At 45.4% G+C, this 23,606-nt stretch overlaps 2 protein-coding genes across 2 annotated transcripts in view; one reads left to right on the top strand and one right to left on the bottom strand.

Moving 5' to 3' along the window:
* The window catches only part of GPATCH1 (G-patch domain containing 1), a 54,256-nt gene that overhangs the window by 18,920 nt on the left and 11,730 nt on the right, over positions 1-23,606 (bottom strand). Inside the window, exons 3-11 of the mRNA XM_032390532.1 lie at positions 16,092-16,177; positions 13,900-14,060; positions 13,148-13,245; positions 11,268-11,326; positions 10,646-10,888; positions 9,480-9,627; positions 5,005-5,084; positions 2,340-2,544; positions 141-437 (exon numbers count right to left, since the gene is read on the bottom strand). Coding sequence (XP_032246423.1) covers positions 141-437; positions 2,340-2,544; positions 5,005-5,084; positions 9,480-9,627; positions 10,646-10,888; positions 11,268-11,326; positions 13,148-13,245; positions 13,900-14,060; positions 16,092-16,177 — 1,377 coding nt within the window. The remainder of the gene's footprint in view (positions 1-140; positions 438-2,339; positions 2,545-5,004; positions 5,085-9,479; positions 9,628-10,645; positions 10,889-11,267; positions 11,327-13,147; positions 13,246-13,899; positions 14,061-16,091; positions 16,178-23,606) is intronic.
* On the top strand, positions 16,184-17,547 carry LOC116623386 (aurora kinase B-like). Its single transcript, XM_032390533.1, is given in 2 exon segments — positions 16,184-16,922; positions 16,925-17,547. Coding segments are annotated over 2 exon segments (1,032 nt in total). The 5' UTR covers positions 16,184-16,360; the 3' UTR covers positions 17,395-17,547.

Raw genomic sequence — 23,606 nt, 5'->3', positions numbered from 1 at the left:
AATCTTTGCACTGTTTGCAGCCGGACAAAGCAAAACACTGGCAGAGTGGGATGTTTCAAATCCAAATCTGGGACTAGGGCCAGAAGAGCAAGAGTGCTTCCCTCCGGCTGAGAGGTGGGAGACCCAGGCCTAGCACCCACCTTTCTGACCCCGTTTCATATTTACTAAAAACTCTTCATATCGTTTTTGCTTTTCTGGATCTTTTGCAAAAGGTTTGAAGTTGCTGGCTCTCGTGGGGGCTGTCCCACCACTCAGTGCCTCGTGCCACGAGCAGTGCCCGACGTCTGAGGAGGAGGGCTGGGCTCTGCTGCTGGAGGCATTCTGGGCCAGACTCCTGGCCTTGAGTTGAGCTGCTTTCAGGTCAGTTGCCTGCTTCATTTCTTTGATCCTCTCTTTATCTTTTTGGGACAGAAACTCTAACACTGATGTAGCCGAACCTAAATAAAAACAATAACAGGAAGAGATGAGAAGTATCCTAAGACAACTATATTGACATTTCTGTGGTGCATACGCGTTCAATATCACAAATGTATGTCGCTGGAGCATGTCACACTTAGATTTTCCATCTGTATTCGTAACAGCCCTGTGAACTAGACAGTGATGAAATAACAAGACTCGTGCTTTACAGCGGGCAGAAGTGCAGGCCAAAACGCGGATGTTTATCGGGGCAGTGAGTGGTCCTAGAATGAGGGAGCTGACATCCCCGGCTCGGGACCCCCAGCCTGAGGGGCCACCACCCGACAGTCCTGCCTGGCACAAGCCCCGGTTCAGAGCCAGCTGCCCCTGCAGCGTTCACTCCTGTCACAGCACCCCCAGGGCACTGGCCTGGGCCGTGAGGACACCACAGACAAGGCCCCGCTCTCACTAGCTGGGGGCATGGGCTTTAGAGAAGCCCAAAGTCAACCCCCGAGGACGGCTACGAGAGGAGGACCGTAAAGGAAACAGGGTGACACCACCGAAGGAGACTGACAGACGAGGGCTGGGAGTGGGGTGCGGAGAATCACTAGCACGTGCGGGGGGGGCAGGGAAAGCCCGGAAGCTCCCTCCAAAGAGATCGTAGTTGTGGTGAGTTGAGTAAAAGGAGCCAAAGTGTGAGGGAAGAGCAGAGGCAGAGGAGACAGTGAATGTCAAGGCCCCAGCAGCCAGCACGTCGTGGTGGGCGGGGTCAGAGGGCAGAAAGCAGGATCACAAGGCTGCAGTGCAGGGGGTTATGGGAGAGTGGGATAAGACATGGCCTGAAAAGGAGCCAGGGCTGGATCACGCAGCCTGTGGGGGAGTCTGGATTTGTCTTCAGTGTGAGAAGGACTGGAGTGTTTTAAGAGGGGCAGTGATATGATTTGGTTCATCAGCAGAGAGGACAGCGGGAAAGTAAGGAGGCCAATAACGAGGCCCCACAATGGTCCAGGTGAGGGAGGATGGGCGCTTACTCCCAGCTGGAAGCAGTGGAAACACAGGATGGGGTCCCCAGGGTGTTGGGGGCAGCGCTGAGAGGACTCGCTGATGGACTTGGAGCGGGGGCAGGAATTAGGATTCCTACATTCTGGTCTAAGCAGTGGGTCACTGACAATGGGAAAACCGGGAGAAGAGCAAGTCTGGAATAGGAAGTGGGGAACCACAACTTCTGCTGTGGTCTATTATATTTGAGATACCTATCAGGTCCCAACTGCCAAGTCCAAGGTCACCTCTCACCGCGGGTCTTTCTGCACCAACCTACAAGAGATTCTCCACACTTGTCCACGCTTTCAGATGCACTTGCTCCTTTTAGCTACAGTACCCTTTCCCCTGAGAAAAAAAATCACACTTTCCCAGGCTCTGTAGGGACAGCGAAGGTACCCGTGTCCTGGTCTGCACCACATTCCTGGCAATTATTCCAAGTCTGAAAACTGCTGAGCTTAAGACCAGGGTTGTGATTTCAATGGCACACCCCAAACTTATGTTAGAAGACAACAAGTCTTAAAAAGTATGGGATATGGGGGCACCGGGGTGGCTCAGTCGGTTAAGCGTCTGCCTTCGGCTCAGGTCATGATCCCAGGGTCCTGGGATCGAGTCCCACATCAGACTCCTTGCTCAGCACGGAGCCTACTTCTCCCTCTCCCTCTGTCTGCTGCTCCCCCTGCTTGTGCTCTCTCTCTAATAAATAAATTAAAAATCTTAAAAAAAAAAAAAAAGGGATCCATACACTGCTATGTGTGCCATTCACAATACACAATTTTGTTCTCCCCGTGTGGGAGTACTAAACCACCTAAAAGGTGTCATTGAGAAAACAACTGTCCATTTTGATTTTGGTAACTCCAATTATTATAAACGTCAACGTTCTTAATCTTCTTCATGGCACCTACCTTGAACAGGTGTTTCTCCCAGCAACTCCCCCCGTTTGGAGGCATTCAGTTGGTGCCTACTGTGTGTCCCCGGGTCAGGCACTGACTTTCCAGCTGACTCAGACAATACCTGGAGTAAGCGGGAGTTCTCTGAGGTTGCAGCTACCACAGGTCTGAAGTAATGCACCGGTCGATAGTCTCTTGGCAATTCAGGTGGTGGGTAAGTCTTAAAAAAAAAAAAAAAACCTCAGAAAAGACAGGCTGTGAGATGACCATGTTTGACTTAACCAAGAAAACCGTATCCCGTGAGTGTTCTTGCCAGGCCAGCCTCCAGCAGGGAGGTCGCACTGGGCACAGCCCCTCCAGGTGTCCAGCCAACAACCATTCTGGATCTGGAGGGCCACCGGGACCACACATTTTTAATATTACCCCTGCCCACTTCTACAGAGAGATGCGAATATGCGTATTTTATGTGATAAGAAAGATGGCAATAGTTAACACAACGTACTGGCTCACACACAGAACTGGCCCACTGAAAATCAGAACATTTAGAAAAGTATGATTCGAGACTTAGAAAAAAAAAGTAATAACTCTAAATAAGTTGCTTTTAAGTTCAGAATTCTTTTTCTGGTTACGTTTCAGTTCCAAATTAGAGCTTTGGGACTTATTTTTTTATCTGAGGTAGTTTTAATTCAAACGCTGACCGGACTGAAATTGAAATATATCTGAGGAATTCAGGCACTGATGATGACAAAACAGAAAAGTATTAGGTACTTTTAAATTACTGTGCTAAACGGTCTCCCTTGCTCTGAGTCTAACAAACATGTATTTATGGACAGTCTTATGTAAGCCATTTTCTAGAGTCTTCAGCTACCTGAAACCCTGACTGAGCTCCGCAACCAGGGCCACCCCGAATGCTCTCTGGCTGTGGTTCTGGGGCCCGGCTGCACACGGGGCTCCCCTGAGGGTTTAACGACACTGATGCCCGCGTCCCACCGCACACAGCTGGTGCCAGGTGGGGTCCCCAGGTGGCTGAGACGCGCAGCCGCGGTAAGCACCCAGCACTGTGACAGCCCATGAAGAGAGCTGGCATCACTGCCAGGAGGTCTCATTTCTTTATCATCTCAGCTTGACCACCTTCTCTAAACGCGTGGGCTCCCAGGTCAGCTGGCAAACCCTCCTTTACGGCCATGACACAAAAATCCAGAGGAGCACGGCAGCAAAGGGGGGGTGCGCAGCCATGACTCTTCTTAATACACTCCAGTGGACTCAAGCATTTCCCTCCCTCTGCGAAATCACTGTTCTGTTTGGCGTCTGGATGCAGAGCCTGCGTTTTTGGCCACACGTGTACAAAACTGGCCTGTGTGTGAAAGGCTAGGGGAACACAGCCCTCCTCTGAGTCGCTCTGCCCAAAGAACTACTCCAGCAAACAGCGCCCCAATGCCTGTCACCTGGGTCACGGCCCTCGGCCCCGCTAGAGTGAATTCGTGCTTCTGGCACCCCTGCTGGGGGAGGGCTGCTCTTGGGGTCCAGGACTTAGTCCTACTAAACCCTGGAGGGAGGGAGTCCTTGAGCCCTGAGACAAGTGAGTACTTCTCAGCCTCTTTTCTGCTCTCCCTTCAGACACATAAAAAACCCCCATTCTCCTTTGACGTTACTTGACATTTCTGGTAATAACAGCGGCTTATGATGTGCCCAACGCTGTTCTGAATATGTTCTGCTCGCTGTTCCAACACACTATCACAACTCAGCAAATCAAAGCTACTGTAACCCCGAATGTTTTTTAGGCTGCACTGCCCCTGACCTCCCCTGTTCTGAGGGACCACAGGCCAAGCTACAGAGGTACTTAACAAATATTTGCTGAATACAGAAACAAAGAGCAAATTAAAGTATGGAACCATCTAAAACAGGATGCCAACAAGGCAAATGGCCAGGAGCCCCACCTGGCCACCAGCACCTGTAACCCAGTGACGCCTGCCTGTGAGCACGTGGCTCTGATGGGTGGCGAGAGTACCACTTGGCCTAAGCTGTACAACGATCTCACAAAAACAGGACTCTCTGGAAATGCATGCGGAGCTCTCCATGGGGCTTGACCTGCCGGCACATGGCCTCCCTCCCTTCTGTTTGCCCAGGCAAGGAATCCAGGGAACCCTGTCCACACCAGCCAACACTCTTCATGGCGTTCAGAAGGAAGCAGGACAGGGGCGTTTTATGACTTCTTGAAATTTTCTACGTTTCCTTAAGTTACACTGCCCTTGGAATTTTATCAACTCCATTCCCCCCCCCACCCCCAGTTTCTAATGTAATTCTTTTTTTAATGGAAATAACCACTTACTTGGAGCTTGGATTTAAAAGATTAGCGATTAAAATATGCAAACAATGAATCATGGAACGCTACATCAAAAACTAATGATATACTGTATGGTGACTAACATAACATAATAAAATTTTTAAAAAATTAATAAAAGATAAGCAATTAGGTATTTTGGATACATTGTGATTACCGACTGACATTTCTAATGCAGAATATGTTTACCTGGACAATCACTAGTAATTATACTGTTGCTTTTTGAAAACAGAATTTACTTAATTTTCAATTGTTAATATAATAATTCAGATTACATAGCAGCAAAGATTTTAAGTACTAAACCAGTAAAATAAAGAAATAAATAAATGCTTTCCTTACTTTCTTAGAAGATAAAGGTTTAGAAGCCAAGGAAAATCCATCCAAAATTTTGCCAATGTATCGAAGATCTTTCTCTGATTCTATAAAATGATGTCATTGATTAATTTCAGAAGCAAAGATTAGAATAAGACAAAAGACGTCAGTTTTTTATCTCCAAGAACATAAATACTACAAATCACACATGATTATCTCACAGAGATAGCAGTGAAGAGGAGGGAAGAATGGTATGTAAAGCCCTCACACCTCTGTTGACTCAGTGACTGGCAGCCTGGCCCACAGCACTCAGCTGATTAGGTTGCCCCGGATGTGAGGCTATGGATCTCCCAGACAAGTACCTCACTGTTTTTAGAAAAAGTATCTTAGGGCCTAAGCTAAGCCTAGGGGCACCTAAGAATAGACTCTGTGGAGTAAAAGATCTCAAGAAACACCATCAAGAGGACACGGATGGTTAAAAATAAAATTATAACCATGAGAAAGTCATTTCTAAAACCAGGTGAAGAACCAGGGGGAGACTAACCCCCCAATTTCCTTAGCAACAATCCAAATAAAGCAGAGAAGACAACATAACCAGGTCAGCCAGTAATCTAATCTCAGTTCAAATTAAAAGGTACTTTTGTTTTTTTTCCCCAAACGAAATTCTAACGAGATAAAGATCACTACAGATCACTCAGGAAACAGAATGACCAGTGCCCTCTTGACTTGGAGCCAGGGATCAGCCATTGGTTGTGGAGACAACCTAATGGACAGGGCTCTTTGATTCTCAAGGATTTCCTGAGCATAGTGGTTATGTCAAAAATCCATATGCAGGGGTGCCTGGGTGGCTCAGTCAGTTACTAATGTCTGCCTTCGGCTCAGATCATGATCCTGGGGTCCTGGGATCAAGCCCCACATGGGGTTCCCTGCTGAGCAGGGAGCCTGCTTCTCCCTCTCCCTCTGCCGCTCCCCCTGCTTGTGCTCTGTGTCAAATAAATAAATAAAATCTTCAAAAAAAATCCATATGCACGAAATGCATTTTCTGTAGCCATAAGCTCCTTCTGCATGACCACCATGAGCACGTACACAAGCTGGCTATCTGGTCCTGAAGTAGACATGGCCATCCATGGTGCAGGTGGGACTGAAGTCTGCAGCCACTTATAATGCAGCCCAGCCCTATAACTCTCCTTCCCCCCTCAAAAGCATTCTTTGCACTTCAACTCATGTTGAACTTTTGTATCAGCTTCTGAAGTTCCTAAAATTCTGTGGGGTAATTTGGGATTAATTTTCACACTCTTGGCAGCCCTATGTTTATAGCAGCATTATTTACAAGACCCAAATTATGGAAGCAGCCCAAGTGTCCACTGATAGATGAATGGAGAAAGAAGACGTGGTATATATACACAATTGAATATTACTCAGCCATCAAAAAGAATGAAATCCTGCCATTTGCAATGACATGGATACAGCTAGAAGAGCATCATGCTAAGCAAAATAAGTCAGTCAAAGACAAATACCATATGATTTCACTCACATGTGGAATTTAAGAAACCAAAGAAATAAGCAAAGGGAAAAAAGAGGGAAAGAGACAAACCAAAAAACAGACTCTTTTTTTTTTTTAAAGATTTTATTTATTTATTTGACACAGAGAGATAGTGAGAGAGGGAACACAAGCAGGGGGAGTGGGAGAGGGAGAAGCAGGCTTCCCGCCGAGCAGGGAGCCCGATGTGGGGCTCGATCCCAGGACCCTGGGATCATGACCTGAGCCGAAGGCAAACGCTTAATGACTGAGCCACCCAGGCGCCCCTAAGAAACAGACTCTTAACTATAGAGAACAAACTAGTGGTTACCAGAGGGGAGGTGGGTAGGAGGATGGGTGAAATGGGTGATGGGGACTGGGGCACCTGGGTGGCTCAGTTGGTTAAGCCTCCAACTCTTCATTTCAACTCGGGTCATGATCTCATTGGCTGTAAGATTGAGCCTCACGTCAGGCTTGGCACTCAGTGGGGAGAATGCTTGAAGATTCTCTCCCTCTTCCCCTCCCCCACTTGAGCATACTCACTTGCTTGCACCCGCGAGTTCGCTCTCTCTCTCAATTAAATAAATAAATCTTAAAAAAAAAAAAAAAAAAACAGGTGATGGGGCTTAAGGAGTGCACCTGTCGTGATAAGTGGCGGGTGATATATGGAACTGTTGAATCACTATATTGTACACCTGAAACTAATATTATACTGTATGTTAACTCAACTGGAATTAAAATTAAATTAAATTAAAATTTAAAAAAAATTTAAAAACCTTTCATACTCTTAGAATTTTGTATTCGTTTAAAGCCCAGCAATTTTACTTTTGTGAATTTATTCTGAAGAAATAAAAAACAAATGTGCATAAAGACAGAGCCACAGAATATTTATTATAGCCATATGGATCGTGAAAAAAAATAATAGTTTAAAAATCAACCATGAAGATTGGCTAAATTTAGATTCACTCAATGAAAAACCTTAAGGTCAAAACTATAGAAGTTGTGCCTGGGGTGGGAGAGGAGAGGGGGCCATAGCAGAGAGGGGATGAGAGGAGCCTGGGGAGATCAGGGAAAGTCACCAGCTCAGGCTTGATGAGAAGGGTGGAATTCAGTCAACAGGCACAAAGGTGTTGTATAAAGGAAAAGCCAAAGATTTGGCCCAAGAGGCAGATTTAAATATGTATATCTATTATAGATTAGTAATTACTATATAATCAATATATAATGATATTCATATTATATAATTAATACATCTTAATATATTATGATATAGTATTATATTAATGTATTAGCATATTCAATGTAAGTAATGATTAACACGTTAGTATAATCTATAATACTAATATATTGTAACATACTAATATTTTTTTCTTTTCCTTTTTCTTTTTTTTTTTTTTCTTAGAGAGAGGGGCTGGGGAAGGACACAGGGAGAGGGAGAGAGAGAAAATCTTAAGCAGGCTCCATACCCAGCACAGGGCCTGATGTGTGGCCCCATCCCACAACCCTAAGATCATGATCTGAGCCGAAGTTAAGAGACAGACCCTTAACGGACTGAGCCACCCAGGCGCCCCATACATTTTCTTTTAAGTTATAAAAATACATAGTCTTAGTAGAAAATTTTGAAAATACAGGCAACCAAAAGGAAGTGGTAACACCAACTAACATTTGGGTGCACACTCTCCCAGCATCTTGTGTAAAACCCTAGATTCCTTTTTCGGTGATGAGGACAGAGGCCACTGACACAGAGTGCCTGCCGTATGCCCGGCATGTCTTAAGCCTTTTCTGTCCGTGAACAGCCCTGTGGGTGGGCCCTGGTCATGCCCACGGTCCAGACAAGGACGCTGAGGCACAGGGAGATGAAGCAGCCTGCCCGAGGTCACGGCTGACAACCGGGCAGGGCCAGGGCTGGAGCGGAGGCAGTCTGTCTTCAGAATGTGTGTTCACAGCCATTAAGCAAACACCTCTAAAAACCCTTTTGCCCCTTTTTTTCTTCCAGACATGCAAAATAGGCATCCTTTTGGGAAGTTACGCTTGGATTACTGAGATTATTTCAACATGTGTGTTTCAGATGTATTTTACAGGAGTTCAATCAGATTTAAGGACAGCTAGAAATGTCTCCGTAGATGTTTTATCTCAGCAATCACCTCCTTACTTCACCTTGGAGTAAGGAGAACTCCAAAGAAGAGTGGGTGCTATTTATTCAGTCTTTGGACAGGTACTGTGCCCAACATGGAGTTAGGCCACTTAATCCTCACAATGACCCTCAGAGTGGATTTGATCATCACTTTACAAATGACACCCAGAAAGGTTATGAGCCTCGCCCAAGGTCCCGCGGCAATCCAAATCCAGTCACGTCACTCCAAATCACAGGCTACTCACGCCTGCTCCACACTGTCTCCTCCCTGTACCTTTTCTGGAAAGAAACACAGACCTTCTACTTAGAACCATAGGATCTGAATCCCTACAGACTCTGACTTGAAACCCAAGTTGTGCTGAGAGAGGTCCATCTCCTAGCCCAACAAGAGCCTCCTAAGAGCCAGGGACTCAAGTGAGGAGACCAGCTGGGTGCCGTGTTCCCCTTGCTGCAGATCCCCACACCTAGCCTCCGACCCGCTGCCTGAGCTGGCCTGCTTTGGCCAGCTGCCCAGGTCCTCGGGCTTCCCTCTGATCCCGTGATACTTCTACCCTGCAGCACAAGCACCTGCCCTCATACTCGCTTCTTCCCTGATTCCAGACCTCTTCCTCCTCCCCACCTCGGCCTCGTCTCGACAGCTGGCTCTGGCTCCCCCCGGTCTACATCTAGCTTCTGCCTTACTCTCCACACTGGGCCTCTCTTCTCCCCACTTTGTTCCTCACCCTGCATCTTTCACCCACAACCCCCAACTCCACAGATGCTGACACTCCGTTATCAATTTTGCAACCCCTTCTTCCAATAATACCCTGACATGTGGTCCTACCATCGGTTGTGGATCTATGGAATTACCTTTCTGACTTTTATATTGCCTGGGGGCTGTCCAGCCATAGAGTCCATCTCCAGGCTCCTCATCCTTCAAAATGGTGTCATATTTGGATAAAGTTTCCGTGGCATAGATGTCATCATCTTCCTCTTCCAGGGCACCAACACCAAAAGCCTTCAAAAACAAGGTTTTGAACTGAGCAATTACAGGTTTTAGGGTGTGTCTCCGTTGAAGGATAAAGCTACTTTAAGGATGTGACCGAATAGTCCACATTAGCACCGCAAGATCACCAAGAGGCAAGGGAAGTGGGAGACCAGATTGACACACAGACTCAAGTTGTCTTGGAAACCAGGACCAGAAGTGAATGCCATGCCTCCAGTGCTGGAGCTGTCCTCTGGGCCCAGGAGCAGCTACGGGTCTGAGTCCTAGCACAGGAAGGTGTGGAGAACACACCCAAACAGCAAGGCAGGAGAAGAATAGGGCCTCCAAAAGGAGAAAGGCAGAATATTCATCTACTGTTCAGTGTAGCCAGGGCTGGTGACCAGGATCTGAAGGCTACCACTACTGAAACAGCTATGGTAAGAACTCCTAATCGTTGTGGGACACGGCCTCCAACAAGTATCACTTTTTGTTTAAAAAATTGGGAAAGAACATGTATAGGAAAGAAAAGGTAATGACAAAATTTGCTAAATGTAATTTAAGAAAGAGCCTCTAAATCAATTTGAGAGCACAGGCAATCAGGGAAATCTCTCCATCTCCTCAAAGGTAAAAAGCAAGGCTCCCAAGTGAAACGTACACTCACGTTCCCAACCTGGGGCTTGCAGCGCTAGGAAACAGTCTGAGAGGTAGTAAAACTTGGACTTGAACTTGAGAGGCAGATTACAATTCAACTATTAACTAAATCAAAGGGGTAAGCGTGGTTTTTCTGCTCAGTCTCACAAGGGTGTGAGAAAGCAGTCCTCAGTCCTGGCAACACACAAACTCCACCAAGAACATTAGGTCACAGGATGTCAGCAGTAAAATCAGGAAGGTGTGCTTTACATGTCTTCAGAAAAGACTGTACGGAAGAAATAACCACTTCAAAGTCTTCAGGTTAGTCAATGAATAATGAGTGCCTACCATATATATAACACGATATGGAAAGCATTCTCATTTGTCAATGCTTCCATGTTCATGAAACAGAAACTTTTACCTGGCCTGAGATTCCCAATTTTCTTCCTTTATTTACTCCAACCTCTCCAAGAAGACTGCTGGTCCCCTGGGGTCCCCCCCCGAAAAGATTAAAATGTTCTCCCGAAGTTCCAAACAATGCTTGGTGGGGATCCAGGCCCTTGTAAGCCAGTCCATGCACATTATCTTTAGGTGTGAAATCCACAGGTGTGACGTCTTTGGGGGCAAAGGTCACATTTTCAGGCACATAGTCATCATCTTCCTCCTGCTCACAATGATGAAAAAGTGGAATGAAGGTGACTCACTGACTGGTGCAAAGTCCTATAAAATACTATTTTCAAAAATGATTATTTCCAAACAAATATTGACCAAACTTTCCTTTCCTCTATCACAAATCACTAAATCAAGTTCTTGATACTAACACAAAACAGTGCCATTTTAAGAATCTGAACAGACTTGGATATCTATGGTGCTGGCATGTTGCTAATTACATTCTCTGATGTGAAGCTAGTTTTAGGGTGGGAGCATTTCACTGTAACGGGATCCGACAGATTTCTAAAATCGTTTCTGACCCTAAAATTTCACGTTCATAAAGAAACAGATGTTTCCATACCAAATTCAAGGTCAGTTATCCCATACAATACCTCAGATCCTTCAGAGCCTCCAGGGGGTAATGCACAGCCATAGATTTTTACTCCAGGATCTATAAAAGAGATTTCAGATACATTGGTCAAGAGCGACTGAAAATATAGAAACCGGAATTGCTGACACTCTTTAGAGATTCATGACAGCCCTTATGAAAGGTGCTCTGGCTTTAGGGTCAGAGACTGATCACTCAGGAATTGTTTTCCACCAGTCCCTGCCCCACCCACACTCTGGCAATAATGTGCTCAATGACTAACTGCTATTGCCCCAGCACCACGAGTTTGTCGTCTGGCTAGGGAGACCAAGGGCAAGAAATAAAACAGAAAATAACCCTGTTAAGCTGTGACACAGTTTTGACAAGTGTAGGAAACAGTTTCACGTAGTGCTAGCAGGAATAGAAACTAGTACAATTCTTCCAGAAGGCTGTTATGCATGACACACAAAAAGCCTTAAAATATGGTTGACCTTTTGGGAATGTAAATTGATAGAGTCACTATGGAAAACAGTATGGAGGTGCCTCAAAAACTTAAAAATAGAAATACCATATGATCCAAAAATTCCACTACTGGGTATTTATCCAAAGAAAACAAAAACACTGATTAAAAAAGATACATGAACCCCTATGTTTACTGCAGCATCATTTACAACAGCCAAGATATGGAAGCAGCCTAAGCATCCATCAATAAACAAATGGCTAAGAAAGATGGGGTACATCTAAATATGCAATGGGATATCACACAGCCATTAAAAAGGATAAGATCATACCATTTGTGACATGGACAGACCTGGAGGGTATTATGCTAAGTGAGATAAGTCAGACTGAGAAAGATAAATATCATATGATTTCACTCATATGTGGAATCTAAAAAAATAAATGAACAAACAAATAGCAGAATCAGATTTATAAATACAGAGAACAAACCGATGATTGTTAGAGGGAAGGAGGCAAAATGGGTGAAGGCAAGTGGGCGATACAGGCCTCCAGTTATGGAATGAGTAAGTCATGGGAATAAGAGGCCCAGCACAAGGAACAGTCAGTGGTATTATAATAGTGTTGTATGGTGACAGATGGGAGCTACACTGGTGGTGAGCACAGCATAATGTATAGGCTTGTCAAATCACTAGGACGTACACCTGAAACTAATGGAACACTGTGTGCCAACTACACTCAAAATTAAATTTTTTTAAAAATACAGTTGACCTTTGAACAACACAGGTTTGAACTATACGGGCCCACTTATACGCAGACTTTTTACAGTATAGTTAATGTAAATATATTTTCTCTTCCTTCTGATTTCCTTAATAAATTTTTTGTATAGCTCACTTTATTCTAAGAATAGAGTATAGAATACATACAACATATAAAATACGTGCTAATAGACTGTTTATCCTGGTCAACAGTAGGCTATTAGCAGTTAAGCTTTGGGGGAGTCAAAAGAAACATGTGGAAATATAACACTGTATGTTAATTATACTTGAAAACAAACAAATGAACAAACAAATAAATATTATATGTGGATTTTCGACTACCCCAGGGTTAGCGCCTCTAACCCCCCTGTTCAACAGTCAACTGTGCATGCACACCACCTGACCCAGCAATTTTATTTCTAGAAACATGTAGCCATTAGAAAGTATGCTACAGGGGCGCTGGGGTGGCTCAGTCAGTTAAGTGTCTGACTTTGGCCCAGGTCATGATTCCAGGGTTCTCAGATTGAGCCCTGTGTCAGGTTCCCTGCTCAGCAGGGAGTCTGCTTCTCCTTCTCCCTCTGCTCCCCACCCCGCCCCCCACCGCTCATGCTCCCTCTCTCACTCTCACTCTCTCAAAAAAAAAAAAAAAAAAAAAGTATGCTACAGAATGGGTGACAATCAGTATACATACCAGGTTTCTGTCGGCGTGGTTTTCTCTTTACTCGAGGGCCGATTCCTTGTCCTTCCTTCCAACCCATTTTTCTCAGTAATTCAAAACCAATAGATAATCTAGGATATCAAGGCACTGAATGTGAACTTCCTTTTATAATAGTAGAGGACAGTAGGAAATAAGCAGCCTTTGAGTCCCTGTCCAGCTCACGCCCTTGTCGTGCCTGAGCCCTTAAATACAGCCCACCCCCCTCCACATCAGCAGTGCATGGCCCTGCCGTGCTGGCCACAGCTGACTGGATTTGGGTGCACACCCAGCCTGAGGAAGTCGATCCAAAGCCCTCTCTGCTGGGCCTTTGGAATGGACACCTAGGGACTCTATATGGTCCTTGTCAAGTCTGTGGTCTGGGAAACCATGAGTCTGAGGCGGCCACATCAGGCTACACGCCCAGGAGCAGAACAAGGAGATATGCAGAAAGAGAGGGTAGAACGAGGCAGACAGGAGAGAGCCCTTAAGGCTTGAGGGAAAGGGTGGGAGGGAAGGCACCCTAGTTCCTAACAGCTCACCAGCCTCCAGGAGCCCCAGCAGCACAGCTAGTCACTGGAGCTCTAGAACACGCCATGCAATAAAAGTGCAAGATCCTTTTGGCAAAACCCCCTTTTTCACTCAAGCTAGGCTTCTCCTACTTATAACCAAACTACTCGTAATTAAGATCATTATACATATGCAAAGCAGTGACGCCAAGATCGGAAAAGTTAGAATTAAATTCTCACTTTGCTGGTGTTATGAGGTCATCAAGCAGAGTAGCTCCAGGAATGGGGGCAGTAGCAGCTGCTAACTGCCTGGCCTTTTCTCGTATTCTATCTTTGGTTTTGGAAGCAAAATCATCCGTGGTAACAATCGCTTTAGGTGCTATCCCAAATTCACTAAGATCCTTAAAAAAACATTCAGACAGAATTACTTACATCATTTGGTAAGTGATTAACTGTATTACATCAGATAGCTTTATTTCTTAAACAAAAAAAACAGTTAAAACTACACAACTGATGGGGCGCCTGGCTGGCTCAGTCAGAAAAGCATGTGACTCTTGATCTCAGGGTCGTGAGTTCGAGCCCTGTGTTGAGGGTAGAGATTACTTAAATGAATAAATACAAACTTTAAAAAACAAACACACAAACAAAAACTACCCAACTGAGTTAGGGATCAATGCAGCAGCTGACTTTACATCTGACTTTGGCCCCTGCCCATAAGCTAAGGTTGGTGGCGGAGGACAGGGCATGACGATGGCCACTCAGCAAGGCCACACGAGGCACAGCCAAGCTAAGAAGACAGGAAGTAATTAAAATACACTAATTACTTTTACAGTAAGTGTGTTCCTCTTGGACAATATTTCAAAGGTGAGAGTGCAGGGGGCAAATCTTAGAGTCACAGCCAGCAAGCATTCCTGAGCGTCTACGCGATACTTTAAGTGTTTTTGCATTTCCTGTTGGCTGCCTTTCCAACAGCCTGTGCCTCTCCCTGGGTCCTCACAGAGCTGTGAAGTGTGCAGGCGCCTGCCTTCCTCTGTGCCACCATGCACTCCCCCAGTGGTGTCCTGGTGTGTATGCCGGGACCACAGGAGGGTTAGCGAATGGGGGTTCGTGTCCTGGACTGCTTCGAGAATGAGCACGTAAAACAATCTGCCCGGGGCACCTGGGTGGCTCAGTCAGCGTCCAACTCTTGGTTTGGGCTCAGGGCATGATCTCGGGGTCGTGAAGTGGAGCCCCATGTTGGGCTCCCGCTCAGCAGGGAGTCTGCTGGAGATTTTCTCTCTCCTTCTCTTCCCTCCCGCACACGCACGTGCTCTCTCTCTCTCAAAATAAATAAATAAATCTTAAAAAACAAAACAAAACAAAACCACAATCTGCCCAAGCAGACGTGAGGGAAAATCCACAGCAGGACTCATGTGAATGGTTTCCTTGCTCTCAAGAAAAGGTACCAAGAAAAAAAGTCCTCCTTCCACTGGATATTGTCATCCTGGATGTGCCATTTGGAACTCCTGCAGCCACCGTGGGACCACAGGGAGGGCTGGTATGAGGACAAGCTGACTTGCAGAAGATGGCAGAGAGGAGAGCACCTGGGGTCCCGTTGACATCTAGACGTCTTGTTGCGTGAGTCACGCTTCCTTATAGATTACGCTAGTCAAATAGGAAGGGGACCTCTGCTTGCCTGTTACCTGCAGCCTAAAGCGTGTTAATAGACTGTTTGAGTTCATCTTTATCACAAATGCATCCACGACTAGGTTTTAAGGCAACAGAGGATTAATTTTAAAACAAACTGGTGCCCCACATCGGGCTCCCTGCTCGGCGGGAAGCCTGCTTCTCCCTCTCCCACTCCCCCTGCTTGTGTTCCCTCTCTCACTGTGTCTCTCTCTGTCAAATAAATAAATAAAATCTTTAAAAAAAACAAAAAACAAAAAACAAACCAAACTGGAGCCCATCCTGCAGGCCAGTAGGACCCCCCCCCCCCCCAGCCCCCATTTGCCCCTAAGAAGGTGGCGGTCATCATTGCTTTAATGATGGACCCAGATGTCTGCACATGGCTCCCTTTCACTCCTTGCTGGTCTAGTCGTTCACTGTTCCTTCAACTGCAGTGTGTACAGCAGTCACTAGGGAAGGAAGGCTGCAGGCTCAGCTCCATGGGTACTGCACTTTTGGGGCAATTGGGGTCTTTTCAAGGAAATTTGCCTATAAATGACTTTCCTCTCCACTCTTAACTTTAGAAACTGGCCCCAGCATAAGACATTATCCCAGTGAACAAGAATCCATTGACGTACAGAGCACACTAGTCCAAATACCTAAAAGATAAAGCTTTGCAAACAAAGAAGGCATCGTTCACTGAACTTTCTGGAGAGAGTAAAGGTGCTGTAACAGCCAACCGCACACATCCCACCGGCTACGTGGCAATTAAAGTTCTGCCTACCCACCTCTTCATCCATAAAGTCTTCCGGACCAAGAACAGATTTGTCTGCTCTGTTCTGTCGTGAAGACACGAAGGAAGAGGGTGTCCATCCTTGAAAGAAAAGCATTTAGAACATTACAATTTTGGTTTATAACTAAATCAGTAACAGTGCAATTATGGGCTTGAAACCCCCAATACCGAGTCATTTGCCCGCGGCCCGGAGGGTGGCTGTGCCACGGGCTCCAGCCCTGTTTCCCTTGTGTGCCCAGCTCTCCTTCCCCTTTCCCTCTAAGGATGGCCCAGAAGGAGAGCACCCACCCCTGGCCCTACGGCCGGCAGACCACTCAGCCTGGCCTGAACACCCTGCCCCAGAGAGTCCTCTGGAAGGACCCTGCCACCCTGTCTGCGCTTATCCTCATGAGCCGCTCCAATGCCCAGTCCACAGCTGCCCCTAGCCAGAAGGTGGTGGAGAACAGCAGAGGGACACCCAACTTCTCAACGTGCTCCTTCACCACGGACGACTTTGAGATTGGGCGTCCTCTGGGCAAAGGCAAGTTTGGAAATGTGTACTTGGCTTGGGAGAAGAAAAGCCATTTCATTGTAGCTCTCAAGGTCCTCTTCAAGTCTCAGATAGAAAAGGAGGGCGTGGAGCACCAACTGCGCAGGGAGATTGAAATCCAGGCCCATCTGCAGCACCCCAACATCCTGCACCTCTACAACTATTTCTATGACCGGCAAAGGATCTCCTTGATTCTGGAGTACGCCCCCTGCGGGGAGCTCTACAAGGAACTGCAGAAGAGCCGCACTTTTGACGAGCAGCGAACAGCCACGATCATGGAAGAACTGGCAGATGCTCTGTGTACTGCCACGGGAAGAAGGTGATTCACAGAGACATAAAGCCGGAGAATCTGCTCTTGGGGCTCCAGGGAGAGCTGAAGATCACTGACTTTGGCTGGTCTGTGCATGCCCCCTCCCTGAGGAGGAAGACGATGTGTGGTACCTTGGACTACCTGCCCCCAGAAATGATTGAAGGGCGCACGCACAACGAGAAGGTGGATCTGTGGTGCATCGCAGTCCTCTGCTATGAGCTGCTGGTGGGAAACCCGCCCTTCGAGAGCGCTTCCCACAATGAGACGTATCGGCACATCGTCAAGGTGGACCTGAAGTTCCCCGCCTCTGTGCCCATGGGAGCCCAGGACCTCATCTCCAAGCTGCTCAAGCATAACCCCTCAGAACGGCTGCCCCTGGCCCAGGTCTCTGCGCACCCTTGGGTCCGGGCCCACTCCCGGAGGGTGCTGCCTCCCTCCGCCCTTCAGTCTGCCCCCTGACTTGTCCCTGTCATTTATTCGGTTGTGTCTGTTTGTATGCCCGTATATGTGGGGTTGGAAGGAGGGGTACCTGGCCTGTTCCTTTACTTTTCTTCTACCTCCTTTTTATTTAATAAAGGCTGAAGCTTTTTATTAAAAAAAAAGAAAAGAAAAGAAACCCCCAATACCTACAAACTCTTAGCTCCTTCCCTGCTCATATAGACATAATTACATGACATAAACATATTAATGCCCACATCTCCTGTTGTCAGAACTTAGGGGATACTGTGAGGTTTCCCCCTAAGAATTTGGAACCAAGAGAAATCAAATTATTACATTGAAAGTGGCATGTGAGCAAAAAGATGCAAGGTCACCTTAAAAGGCAGGACCACTCTGGAGACCAGCAGGATAACAACAGACACCAACTTATTAACATATCACAGAAATACTAGGTCAGGGTGCATGAGTCAGCCGTGAAAGGGTGGCTAGAACCAGAGTCACAGAAGCAAGGCACAGAAGCAATGGGAACATTCAGGGGGCCCTGGCCCGAGGACAAGGACTCAACCTGGCTAGTCTAAGGGCAGGCCGTGCCCACCCCAGGCCCCCTGTTCCATCACACTCCTGAGTCCTATAACACCACCCCTGCTTCCTGTCCACGGTCACCAAGCATGTGCCATGCCTACAGCATGAGAATGGTCTGGAGGTCAAATGTATCTGTAACCGTCTAAGATACCCTTTTTTAGTTTTCTCTAAGACTGACACACCTCCTCTCTGATTTCCTACAAGAGTCTTGTGGACCTGAGGAGAATGGGGGCAGATCTACTCTTGGTCAGTGGGTAGACCAGATTTCTGGGCAGGCCTGGGAGACAGCCCCAGCTATCCAGGAGTGAGGATCAGCTTTCCCAGGCTACTGCCTTCCTCCACTTTGGAGTTCTGTAGTCTCTGCCTGATTTCTACACCGTCCTCCTCATGGTAAAGAGATACTCCAGATTTCTGGGAGCAAGATGGCGGAGGAGTAGGAGACCTGGATTTCCTCTCCTCTCAGGAATTCAGCTGGATAGGGATCAAACCATTCTGAACACCTACAAACTCAACAGGAGATCGAAGAAAAGAAGAGCAACAACTCTCTGAACAGAAAAGCGACCACTTTCTGGAAGGTAGGACGTGCGGAGAAGTGAATCCGAGGCGATATTCGGGAGGATAGACGGCGGGGGAGGGGCCTCCGTCGGCTGCTTCTGGCAAGTGATAGAGCCATGGAGCACAAAATTGGAACTTTTAGAAGCCTGCTCCGCTGAGGGACGTCACTCTGGTGGCGAAGTGGGGGGTAGAACCCTCGTGGGACAGTGTGGTCTCAGGACCCTCGGGGTCACAGAAAGACCGGGGGTGCCTGAGTGCGGCAGAGCTCCCAGGTATCGGAGCAGGGAAGCCGGCTGCAGAGAGGGAGCCGAGGCGCGGGCTCTCAGCTCGGGGTTGTCATAAACAGTGATCCGCGGCACAGTCAGGCCACTGCTCCTCCAGCAGGGACCCAACAAGCGGCAGATCCGGGGAGACTCACCTTCTTCCCCGGGGAGGAGCGGTGCGGGAGCGCACCGCGGGGATCTGCTGGGTTTGGAGACTCCACCTGGGGTCGGGTGCCAGATAGAAAGGCGCGGTCACAGGCCGGGTGAGCGCGGAGTGTGGCCGGAGACCGGGGAGATGGGAGTGACTGACTGCTTTTCTCTGGGGGCTCGCTGAGGAGCGGGACCCCGAGTTCTCGGCTCCGCCGGGGCGGAGACTGGGAGGCCGCCATTTTCACTCTCCGCCTCCAAAGCTGTAAGGAAAGCTTGCAGGGAACAAAAGCTCCAGAGAGCAAACCCGAGCAGATTTCTTAGCCCGGACCGGCAAGGGCGGGGCAATTTTGCCTCCGGCAAAGACATTTGGGAACCACGGCAACAGGCCCCTCCCCCAGAAGATCAGCGAGAACAGCCAGCCAAGACCAAGTTTACCGATCAGTGAGAACGGCAGAACTCCAGCGCTAGGGGAATACTGCACATAGAATTCATGGCTTTTTTACCATGATTCTTTAGTCTTTCAAAGTTAATTATTTTTTTTAACTGTCTTTTTTTCTTTTTTCCTTTTTTCTTTTTTTTTGAATTTTTCTTTTTCCCTTTTTCAACCAACATCTTATCAATCCCTTTTTTTAAAAAAAACATTTTTATTTTTCATTTTTAAAGTCATATTCTATCCCTTCATAGTAGTTACCTGTATTTTTGGCATATATATATAAGTTGTTCTCTCTTTAAAATCTTGAGATAGTTTCTTCTAACAGATCAAAATATACTCTAAATCTCTAGTGTATGGTTTTTTTCTACTCCCCTGCCTGAACACATTCTCTCCCTTTTTTCTTTCTTTCTTTTTTTTTTTAATCCTCTTCTTTCTTTTTTCAAACAACTTATCAAATCCTTTTTCAAAATTTTTTATAATTTCCATCTTTACAGTCATATTCCATCCCTTCATCATATCAAGCCTTATTTTTGTACATATATAAGTTTTTCTTTCTTTAAAATTTTGGGAGGGACTTTCTTTTAACGGACCAAAATACACCCAAAATCTAGTGTGTGGCACTGATCTATAATCCAGCCTGATCATATTTGATCACATTCTGTTTTTGTTTTGTTTTGTTTTGTTCTGCTTTTGTTTGTTTTTATCTTTATCTTTTTCTTTTTTCCTTTTTTCTTTCCTTTTCTTTTTTCTCTCTTTCCCTTTCTTTTCCCACTGCTTCAGGTCTTTTCTGATTTGTTTAGAGTATATTTTCTGGGGACGTTGTTACCCTGCTAGCATTTTGTTCTCTCATTAATCTATTCTCCTCTGCACAAAATGACAAGACGGAAAAAATCACCTCAACAAAAAGAACAAGAGGTAGTACCGACTGCCAGGGACCTACTCAATACAGACATTAATACGATGTCAGATCTAGAGTTCAGAATCATCACTTTAAAGATACTAGCTGGGCTTGAAAAAAACATGGAAGTTATTAGAGAAACCCTTTCTGGAGAAGTAAAAGAACTAAAATCTAACCAAGTAGAAATCAAAAAGGCTATCAATGAGGTGCAATCAAATATGGGGGCGCTAACTGCTAGGATAAATGAGGCAGAAGAAAGAATCAGTGAGATAGAAGACCAAATGATGGAAAATAAAGAAGCTGAGAAAAAGAGAGATAAACAACTACTGGATCACGAGGGCAGAATTCGAGAGATAAACGATACCATAAGACGAAACAACATTAGAATAATTGGGATCCCAGAAGAAGAAGAAAGAGAGAGAGGGGCAGAAGGTATAATGGAACAAATTATAGCAGAGAACTTCCCTAATTTGGGGAAGGAAACAGGCATCAAAATCCAGGAAGCACAGAGAACCCCTCTCAAAATCAATAAAAATAGGTCAACACCCCGACATCTAATAGTAAAACTTACGAGTCTCAGAGACAAAGAGAAAATCCTGAAAGCAGCTCGGGAGAAGAGATATGTAACCTACAATGGTAGAAACATTAGATTGGCAACAGACTTATCCACAGAGACCTGGCAGGCCAGAAAGGACTGGCAGGACATATTCAGAGCACTAAATGAGAAAAATATGCAGCCAAGAATACTATATCCAGCTAGGCTGTCATTGAAAATTGAAGGAGAGATAAAAAGCTTCCGGGACAAACAAAAACTAAAGGAATTTGCAAACACGAAACCAGCCCTACAACAAATATTGAAAGGGGTCCTCTAAGCAAAGAGAGAGCCTAAAAGCAACATAGACCAGAAAGGAACACAAACAATATACAGTAACAGTCACTTTACAGGCAATACGATGGCACTGAATTCCTATCTTTCAATAGTTACCCTGAATGTAAATGGGCTAAATGCCCCAATCAAAAGACACAGGCTATCAGATTGGATTAAAAAACAAGACCCATCGATATGCTGTCTGCAAGAGACTCATTTTAGACCCAAAGACACCCCCAGATTGAAAGTGAGGGGGTGGAAAACCATTTACCATGCTAATGGACACCAAAAGAAAGCTGGGGTGGCAATCCTTATATCAGACAAATTAGATTTTAAACCAAAGACTGTAATAAGAGATGAGGAAGGACACTATATCATACTTAAAGGGTCTATCCAACAAGAAGATCTAACAATTGTAAATATCTATGCCCCTAACATGGGAGCAGCCAATTATATAAGGCAATTAATAACAAAAGCAAAGAAACACATCGACAACAATACAATAATAGTGGGGGACTTTAACACCCCCCTCACTGAAATGGACAGATCATCTAAGCAAAAGATCAACAAGGAAATAAAGACTTTAAATGACACACTGGACCAAATGGACTTCACATACATATTCAGAACATTCCATCCCAAAGCAACGGAATACACATTCTTCTCTAGTGCCCATGGAACATTCTCCAGAATCGATCACATCCTAGGTCATAAATCAGGTCTCAACCGGTACCAGAAGATTGGGATCATCCCCTGCCTATTTTCAGACCACAATGCTTTGAAACTAGAACTCAATCACAAGAGGAAAGTCGGAAAGAACTCAAATACATGGAGGCTAAAGAGCATCCTACTGAAGAATGAATGGGTCAACCAGGAAATTAAAGAAGAATTAAAAAAATTCATGGAAACCAATGAAAATGAAAACACAACTATTCAAAATCTTTGGGATACAGCAAAGGCAGTCCTAAGAGGAAAGTATATAGCAATACAAGCCTTTCTCAAGAAACAAGAAAGGTCTCAAGTACACAACCTAACCCTACACCTAAAGGAGCTGGAGAAAGAACAGCAAATAAAGCCTAAACCCAGCAGGAGAAGAGAAATAATAAAGATCAGAGCAGAAATCAATGAAATAGAAACCAAAAGAACAGCAGAACAGATCAACGAAACGAGGAGCTGGTTCTTTGAAAGAATTAACAAGATTGATAAGCCCCTGGCCAGACTTATCAAAAAGAAAAGAGAAATGACCCAAATCAACAAAATCATGAATGAAAGAGGAGAAATCACAACCAACACCAAAGAGATACAAACAATTATAAGAACATATTATGAGCAACTCTATGCCAGCAAATTAGATAACCTGGAAGAAATGGATGCATTCCTAGAGATGTATCAACTACCAAAACTGAACCAGGAAGAAATAGAAAACCTGAACAGACCTATAACCACTAAGGAAATAGAAGCAGTCATCAAAAATCTCCCAAAACACAAAAGCCCAGGGCCAGATGGCTTCCCAGGGGAATTCTACCAAACATTTCAAGAAGAATTAATACCTATCCTTCTGAAACTGTTCCAAAAAATAGAAATGGAAGGAAAACTTCCAAACTCATTTTATGAGGCCAGCATTACCTTGATCCCAAAACCAGACAAAGACCCCATCAAAAAGGAGAATTACAGACCAATATCCCTGATGAACATGGATGCAAAAATTCTCACCAAAATACTAGCCAATAGGATCCAACAGTACATTAAAAGGATTATTCACCACGACCAAGTCGGATTTATCCCTGGGCTGCAAGGTTGGTTCAATATCCGCAAATCAATCAACGTGATACAATACATTAACAAAAGAAAGAACAAGAATCATATGATCCTCTCAATAGATGCAGAAAAAGCATTTGACAAAGTACAGCATCCTTTCTTGATCAAAACTCTTCAGAGTATAGGCATAGAGGGTACATACCTCAATATCATAAAAGCCATCTATGAAAAACCTACAGCGAATATCATTCTCAATGGGGAAAAACTGAGAGCTTTCCCCCTAAGGTCAGGAACGCGGCAGGGATGTCCACTATCACCACTGCTATTCAACATAGTATTGGAAGTCCTAGCCACAGCAATCAGACAACAAAAAGAAATCAAAGGCATCCAAATTGGCAAAGAAGAAGTCAAACTCTCACTCTTTGCAGATGATATGATACTTTATGTGGAAAATCCCAAAGACTCCACCCCAAAACTGCTAGAACTCATACAGGAATTCAGTAAAGTGGCAGGATATAAAATCAATGCACAGAAGGCAGTGGCATTCCTATACACCAACAACAAGTCAGAAGAAAGAGAAATTAAGGAGTCGATCCCATTCACAATTGCACCCAAAACCATAAGATACCTAGGAATAAATCTAACCAAAGAGGCAAAGGATCTGTACTCAGAAAACTATAAAATACTCATGAAAGAAATTGAGGAAGACACAAAGAAATGGAAAAA

Source organism: Phoca vitulina, unplaced genomic scaffold, assembly GCF_004348235.1.
Source record: "Phoca vitulina isolate PV1807 unplaced genomic scaffold, GSC_HSeal_1.0 scaffold58, whole genome shotgun sequence".
NCBI classification, from domain to species: Eukaryota; Metazoa; Chordata; class Mammalia; order Carnivora; family Phocidae; genus Phoca; species Phoca vitulina.
The sequence above is the reverse complement of the archived record's forward strand: the minus strand, read 5'-3'. Positions and strand labels throughout refer to the sequence as shown.